The sequence below is a fragment of the Hyperolius riggenbachi genome, chromosome 9 (assembly GCF_040937935.1).
Source record: "Hyperolius riggenbachi isolate aHypRig1 chromosome 9, aHypRig1.pri, whole genome shotgun sequence".
Taxonomy (NCBI): domain Eukaryota; kingdom Metazoa; phylum Chordata; class Amphibia; order Anura; family Hyperoliidae; genus Hyperolius; species Hyperolius riggenbachi.
The window spans coordinates 10,867,175-10,875,833 of record NC_090654.1 but is presented as its reverse complement, the minus strand read 5'-3'; the positions used below and the strand labels follow the sequence as shown (position 1 = coordinate 10,875,833).

Here is an 8,659-nt window from a genome sequence, read left to right as displayed (position 1 = left end):
GTGGGGTAAAATCAGTGGCTGCAGCTATTTCCTGGGTCCCGCGCGCGATCAGCGCTTGTCAGCGGGACCCAGGCTTCTTCCCCCCGGCCGCCGGAGTCCGCATTACCTTTTGATCTTCCGGGACCCGGCGGCCAATTAGCTGGGAGGATCGGCGGTGCGTCGTGACGTCGCGGGCGGCGAGAAGGCATGGGGAGGGTGGCTGGGAAAAAAGTGCCTGCATCTATTTCCTGGGTCCCGCGCGCGATCAGCGCTTGTCAGCGGGACCCAGGCTTCTTCCACCCGGCCGGCCGGTGTCCCCATTACTGCTCTGATCATGGGGGACCCGGCGGCCAATTAGCCCAGCCGATCAGCGGCAAGTGACATAGGGGGAAGCGTAGGGTCACAGGGGAGGGAGGGGAGGGAGGGGGGGAGGGAGGGAGTATAAATTTTTTTTTAAAATAAACACTTCTGATTGGCCCAAAACAGCATTGTATTGGATACAATGGGATTTTGTATCCAATGCAATGTTGCCTTCTGCTTCCTGGATTGCTGAGAGGAGTTGTGGCTGTTGAGCTGGAGAGGAGCTGGCTGTGATCTCTGTGATTTGTGAGTGCTTATCTTATCTGATTTCTGCCTACCTGTTACCGATTTTTGCCTGGACTTGGACTACTCTTTGCCTGCTGCCTGGATTTTGATTGATTACCCGTTGCCGATTTTGCCTGGACTTTGACTACTCTTTCTGCCTTCTGCCTGGATTTTGATTGATTACCCGTTGCCGATTTTTGCCTGGACTTTGACTACTCTTTCTGCCTTCTGCCTGGATTTGATTGATTACCTGTTGCCGATTTTTGCCTGGACTTGGACTACTCTTTGCCTGCTGCCTGCACCGACCTCTGCCTGGATTTACTATGGCATCATCCTCCAGAAGGCGTCTCACCGCGGAAGCGCTGACGGAGTTGGAGGACAGCGATCTGCAGTCACTGGCGGACTCCAGTGACAGCGACGCACCTGGGGATCTGTCATCCGACCCAGATAGCGACAGCGACTGCGACTCCATCACCAGCGAAGTTAGTGATGTCCGGGTTTGGTGCCCCATCGACCTTTCTCAGGCTCCGCCACCGCCCCCACGTTTCCCTTTTACTGGGGAGCCTGGCCTGAAGAAGGAATGCGAGTGCAACCCCCTGGCATATCTGCAGCTTTTCTTCTCGGAGGCGGTTATTGAGAGGATAGTGGAGGAGACTAATCGCTATGCGACCCAACAATTGGCTACTCCTCAAGGACCCTTTTCCAGAAGCAGGACCTGGGAGCCGGTAACAGCAGCGGATATTTGGCTGTTTTTGGGCCTGATCATTCTGCAGGGAGTGGTGGGGAAGCCCCTGCAGAAATGGTACTGGAGCACGAATAAGATCATTGCAACCCCCTTCTTCGGTACAGTTATGTCCGAGTACCGTTTTTCCCTTATAATGAAATTTCTCCACTTTTCCAACAATGAAACTTTTGATGAGTCGACTCACCCTGCTCCAAAACTAAAAAAAATCTGGGAGGTCTACCAGATGGTGGTGGAAAATTTTAGGACCACGTATGTGCCACAGAGGGACATCAGCGTGGACGAGAGCCTGATGGCCTATAAGGGGAGGCTGAGCTGGCTCCAATATATTGCTTCAAAGCAGGCCCGCTTTGGGATAAAATCATACACGCTATGCGAGTCAAGTACCGGATACATCTGGAATACTATTTTGTATACGGGAAAAGGCACAAAATTTTGTCCCAGGTTTAGCGAGTTTGGAGTGGCGACATCGTCTGTATTGTTCCTTCTGGAGCCTTTGTTGGACAAAGGCTACTGTCTCACCACAGATTTCTACACCTCCCCTGAACTGTCTGAGATTCTTATAAAGCATAAGACTGACATCTATGGCACTGTTAGGCCTAACAGGAGGGAGATGCCGTCGGCCTTTGCCAAGCAGAAGCTGAAGACTGGGGACATAGCTGCTTGGCAGAAAGGGAAGATGTTAGCCCTCCGGTGGTGGGACAAAAAAGACGTCTGTCTCCTCTCTACTGTTCATGACACCTCCACTGTCCCCACCAGAACGAGAGGAGGAAAAGATATTGTAAAACCGCAGGTCGTGGTGGACTATAACCACACCATGGGTGGTGTGGACAAAGCTGACCAGGCGGTGACCTTTTATCCTGCTGTCAGGAAACAGCAGAAAAAGTATTATAAGAAGATTTTCCGGCACCTACTGGAACAAAGCATTTGGAATGCATACATTCTGCACAAGCAGGGAAGTGACAGGCCAGTGATGCACGCTGACTTCATCTGGAAACTGTGCGAATGTATCTGTCTAAAGGCTCATACACACATCAGACCATAGTCTTTGGAAAATGAAAGATCACAGACCAATCTTACCACCCTTCATGTAGTATGAGAGCCATACCTTCACAGTCTATTCTATGGAGCTGAACTCCCCATCAGACAGAAATCTTACCCCCTTCCATGTAGTATGAGAGCCACACCTACACAGTCTATTCTATGGAGCTGCACTCCCCATCAGACAGAAATCTTACCCCCTTCCATGTAGTATGAGAGCCACACCTACACAGTCTATTCTATGGAGCTGCACTCCCCATCAGACAGAAATCTTACCCCCTTCCATGTAGTATGAGAGCCATACCTTCACAGTCTATTCTATGGAGCTGAACTCCACATCAGAAAAAAAATCTTTGCAAGATGCTGCACACACAGATTCTGTACAGACACAAAAGATCAGTATCTGCAAAAGATCTGTTACTGCCAAAAATCCATTCCTGCAAATTGCAATGATAGTCTATGAGATCTGCAGATCATCATACACACATGATTTAACTGACATTCATCTGCAGATCAAGCAATCATCTGCAGATCTGAAAATCCATCCTGGTGGATCTGATCTGCAGATGAATGTCAGTTAAATCATGTGTGTATGATGATCTGCAGATCTCATAGACTATCATTGCAATTTGCAGGAATGGATTTTTGGCAGTAACAGGTCTTTTGCAGATACTGATCTTTTGTGTCTGTACAGCATCTGTGTGTGCAGCATCTTGTAAAGATTTTTTTCTGATGTGGAGATCAGCTCCATAGAATAGACTGTGTAGGTGTGGCTCTCATACTACATGGAAGGGGGTAAGATTTCTGTCTGATGGGGAGTGCAGCTCCATAGAATAGACTGTGTAGGTATGGCTCTCATACTACATGGAAGGGGGTAAGATTTCTGTCTGATGGGGAGTGCAGCTCCATAGAATAGACTGTGTAGGTATGGCTCTCATACTACATGGAAGGGGGTAAGATTTCTGTCTGATGGGGAGTGCAGCTCCATAGAATAGACTGTGTAGGTGTGGCTCTCATACTACACGGAAGGGGGTAAGATTTCTGTCTGATGGGGAGTGCAGCTCCATAGAATAGACTGTGTAGGTGCGGCTCTCATACTACATGGAAGGGGGTAAGATTTCTGTCTGATGGGGAGTGCAGCTCCATAGAATAGACTGTGTAGGTATGGCTCTCATACTACATGGAAGGGGGTAAGATTTCTGTCGGATGGGGAGTGCAGCTCCATAGAATAGACTGTGTAGGTATGGCTCTCATACTACATGGAAGGGGGTAAGATTTCTGTCTGATGGGGAGTGCAGCTCCATAGAATAGACTGTGTAGGTATGGCTCTCATACTACATGGAAGGGGGTAAGATTTCTGTCTGATGGGGAGTGCAGCTCCATAGAATAGACTGTGTAGGTGTGGCTCTCATACTGCATGGAAGGAGGTAAGATTTCTGTCTGATGGGGAGTGCAGCTCCATAGAATAGACTGTGTAGAGTATGGCTCTCATACTACATGGAAGGGGGTAAGATTGGTCTGTGATCTTTCATTTTCAAAAGACTATGGTCTGATGTGTGTATGGGGCCTTAGGTACCAGACTGCATCGGATGCCAGAGTTGGACGCCGTGCCTCTTATGTGGTAAATCCGGAGCGCCTCACTGGCCGTCATTTTATGGAATACATTCCACCAACTCCCAAAAAAAATGCCCCAACTAGGACATGTCATGTGTGCTGCAGCAAAAGCGACGAGAAGGGGAAAAGAATCAGGAAAGAATCACGATTCTACTGTCCAGACTGTGATGTTGCCCTGTGTGCAATTCCTTGCTTTAAAATATACCACACACGGGAGGTGTATTAGGAGTATATATGTACATACTGCATAATCTGCTGCATTATTTATACAGTTTTATTTCAGATTATTGATAAATTTATTTACTTCAACAATTTTGTGTTCCTGACTTTTATTTATATGCAGAATGTCTACCACACTTTTATTCTGATGTATTTTGGTGAGTTAAGACTTAAAAATCGGAGGCGTAAAATTCATGAAAAAAAATGTACCGCTTTTGACTCCTAATTCCTGACAGAAATGCACCGCCAAGGAGGTTAAAGCGGTATCGTCACCATAAAAATCAACAGCAACTGGTCTGAGTGTATTAAATGATAAAGATGCTAATCCTGCATTCAAAATTTTCAAAACTTTTTCTGCTTTTATGATTTGGAGTTATCACATACTTTAGGAGCACTGGCCCTTTAGTAGTCGTGCCAAAGAATTGCATGCTGGGGGTTCTTTTTATCTATAATCTATTCCTCCTCTTCCCTTTATTTCCCTGCCAGCTGCTTATCTGAAACCTAATCCCCTACTCACCTGTGTTTACAAGCTAGGCTGAGGCGACTCAGCGATTGGAGGAGACAAGAACAAAAGTAAAGGGCAGAAATGACATCACGAGTTAGCCTTAACTGTGGGCAAAAGACATGGCCCCCACCAGGAACAGAATTCTCGTCATTTACTATATAACATTCACTGCAATCAAAACGTGGTCAGTATAATACATGTGTAATGTAAGTAGATCAAGTATTTATCTACTTATATATATGTGTTTTTTTCCCTGGCATAGTATGGCTGATCATACTGCTTTAATGTGAAATCGAGTAATGAATGGATACCTTAAGGTGGAGCTGAACTCTTACAAAGGACAGGAGGAAAACACAGAAAAATGATCCCTGTATGTGTTTAGAGAGTTTAGCCTCTGTAATTCCCCCTCATCTGTGACTAATCACAAGTGTAATTTGATCCCTCAGCTGTGTCAGCTGGCTGCCTCGTCAGAGCAGCTAATTTGTAAACACAGGGTTTTAACCCTATGGCTGCTTCCATGAAAGCAGGAAGTAGACACACTGCAGATTTATTGCAGGATTTGTATCAGCTGTAACCAAGAAATGCTTTTTTCTTTAAAGGTTATTATGCTGTTGCTTATGTTTTACAGCAGTGAGAAAGTCCTAAATTCAGGTCCACTTTAAAGGGACGCTGAGCAGACATTAAAATGGGCAACTTACTTGGGGCTTCCTCCAGCCCTCGTAGTTGATGAACTCCCTCTGCAGGCTCCGGGCTCCCTTCATTCTGCCCCCAGCAGCTCCGTTAAGTGGCGACTTTGGCCAAAGTCGTGGGCCAGTGCGCAGCCCCTCGCACACCTGTCTCACTCGCACGCCCATCGCCATAAACTTTATGTGCATACACAGCTCTTGAAAGAGTGAACTGCGCATGCGCAGAAAGCTTACAGCAATGGGCACGCGAACAGGACAGGTGCGCGGAGGAGGTGCGTATGTGATCTGGCACATGACTTTGGCCGAAGTCACCACTTAACGGAGCCGCTGGGGGCAGAACGGACGGAACCCGGAGGACGCAGAGGGACTTCATCAACTACAAGGGCCTGGAGGAAGCCCCAGGTAAGTTGCCCATTTTGATATCTGCTCAGGGAGGGTCTCTTTAAGCCAATGGTGGGCTACTTTATCTAATGCTTTGCCTCCTGATGCTGCTCGTTTTCTTTGTCATCCCTTCTTCTTTTTGTTGCCGGTTCTCTTTGTATTCAGCTGGACCCCTTCATTGAATATCCTCCTGGAAGTCCCCCCCAGCAGTGACGAGTGACTCAGTACTCTGCATGCACAATTTCTGAAACCGCGCTTGCACAGCAAAGGGAAGCACTCGTCCACCAGTCATCTTTCTCTCTGCGCATGTGCAGTGCCGAACTTGCCCACAGAGTCGCTGCTTGGTGGTCACTGCAATGCTTGGGGGAACTTATGGGAGGCTGGGGAGAGAATAGGACTGGGGACATGGAACAGGAGGAACCCTAAAGACAACGAGCAGCGTGAGAAGTTTCAGGATTAGGCAGTCTAGCCCACCAAGGGCTTAATTCAAAATGGAAGATCTAGAGCCCAAAATAGTGTAGTGCGTCAAGCAGTATAATGGACGTTAATAACACGACACCTGGGTAATCATTCACAAGTAAAGGCCACGTACCTGGCAGCAACTGAATGGCCTAGTAGGGAACACTTCTCCATCGTCACTAAGGTCAAGGGGGCTTGCCCACTCCCAAGGTTGAACATTTGGCTAAAAACCCAGCCTCTCTAATTGAGGAGGGGAAGTTAGTGTATATAGGTAAGGAGGAGAAAAACATTTAAAATAATTATAAACTTTGCAAAAAGGAGGAAAGGGTGGACTTACCTCCAAAGAACCACGATAGTCGTAATAAGACAAAAAGTTTATTGAGCTTACCGCATAAGCTATCACTCCTGCTTCATCAGGTATGAGCCTAATGGCTGGAACAAAAAAGAGGCTAATAGAGGCGCTTAGTCTCGGTTTTTCCAAGTTTTCAATAGATTTTCATTTGGTTCAACGTTTTTATTGACTATCAAAAGCATGTAAAAGTGTATGATTTAATTATTGCAACAGATATGGTAATAAACCATCAGAAAACACAAAGGAAGTATTACAGTAAGAAGATGAAGGAAAACTATGCCTCTGGCTACAGACTTACATATCACAGGCACTAACCTGACGATGTGACTCTGTAACCACGAAATGCATTGTCACACGCTACCAGACTTCTTGCCTCACTCATCTATAAGATGATTAATTACACTGTATGTTATAGTTTGTAGTAATGTTATCCCATGAGGTGCCTCCTGCAGTCTTATCTTAAAAGGAGAAGATGAAGTTCTCTTCATTAAAAATATAAACCGTATATACTCAAGTATAAATCTAGAAATGTAGGTCTGACTCACTAAATAAAAGTATAGGGGTCGGCTTATATACGAATTACGGGCAACACTGAGCACACTGAGTAATGTGTGTACTAATAGTGACATTCCCATTTGCAGAAATTTACCCAGTGGTAAGTGATACTTTCTTGATGAAGGACAAGTCAAGAAAACACAGGTCGGAAAGTCCTGGCCACAGCAATTAACAAGGAAAGGGTCAGGGGAGAAATACTGGTCTGCAGGAGTGAGGGTGAATCATTGCTGCACTTGGGGGCCTGGAGGAGGTATTGGCTGCACTTAAGGGACAGGAGGGGTTAATGGCTGCAATACTGTGTGCAGTGCAGGCCATTAACTTTGCTCAGTAGACTTATACTTGAGTCAATAAAAAATCCAGCCTAAAGAGACACTGAAGCGAAAAAAAAATATGATATAAGGAATTGGTTGTGTAGTACGGATAATTACTAGAACAGTAGAAGCAAAGAAAATATTCTCATATTTTTATTTTCAGTTATATAGTTTTTTTTTTGTTTTTTTTTAATAACATTGCATCATTCTCTAATATTTGAAGTTTACACACTTTTCAGCATTCTAAATGATTTTACAGAGCAGGCTAGTGAACTTTTGAACTGTCCTCTGGGGAAGAAAAAACATTACAGTGCCAGACACTTGAGATAACAAGCTTCAGAATACAGAGCTCTCTGCGACTTTGTAAGTCGTGGAGCTCAATGGCTCTTTTGCCTAGGTAACAACTGGAGTTTCTTAACTCTTCCTGTACTGGAAACAATATTAGACTCATATATCTGCCCCTAATGTTTTATTTCTTAGCTGTACTACACATACCAATCAATATATCATAATTTTACTTTTGCTTCAGTGTCTCTTTAAGAGGGTCAAATATTGGAGTCGATTGATACATGAGGTTGACTTCGAGGATATACTGGTGTGTGTGTGTGTGTTTTTTTATTTAATTAATTAGTTCCAGAAATAAAATGTGTTAAAGCAATAGGAAAATTACAACTTTTCTTGTAATATGTAAATTAAGAACTCCCTTGTAATATGTAAATGCCAACTTTTTTTTCAGTATGTAAATTACTTTTTTTTTATTTTTTGCGTTATGTAAATTACTACTTGTTTTGTAATATGTAAAATATGAAATATGTAAAATATCACTTCTTGTGATGGAACAAGTATCACGTCCTAAGCCTCCCCTTTGGCCTTTTAATATTCCATATTCATCGGCTAAAAGGATAGCTCTGGAATTAAAACTTCTCTAAACTTTCAGTAAAAATGAAAGGGCCCCCCAGGGGACAGACGTCTGAACTGCAGGTCACAGCGTGCGGCATATTAAACTTCTAACGCTCAGAGGTAATTAAAAAGAAATTGTTCAGAAAAATTTGTGAAGATCCATTAATGAATAAGTTTAAAGAGGAACTCCAGTGAAAATAATGTAGTAAAAAAAGTGCTTCATTTTTTACCATAATTATGTATAAATGGTTTAGTCAGTGTTTGCTCATTGTAAAATCTTTCCTCTCCCTGATTTACATTCTGACATTTATTACATGGTGACATTTTTAC

General features: G+C 44.4%; 1 protein-coding gene across 1 annotated transcript; it reads left to right on the top strand.

Annotated features, from left to right (window-relative positions):
* Positions 1-887: 887 nt before the first annotated feature.
* On the top strand, positions 888-2,351 carry LOC137532407 (piggyBac transposable element-derived protein 4-like). Its single transcript, XM_068252859.1, has one exon. The coding sequence runs from the start codon at positions 888-890 to the stop codon at positions 2,349-2,351; it is 1,464 nt and encodes a 487-aa protein (XP_068108960.1).
* The last annotated feature ends 6,308 nt before the right edge of the window (positions 2,352-8,659 follow it).

What these genes read in the sequence shown, in the direction of transcription:
- LOC137532407 (XM_068252859.1), top strand. Translation starts at nt 888, where the DNA reads ATGGCATCATCCTCCAGAAGGCGTCTCACCGCGGAAGCGCTGACGGAG.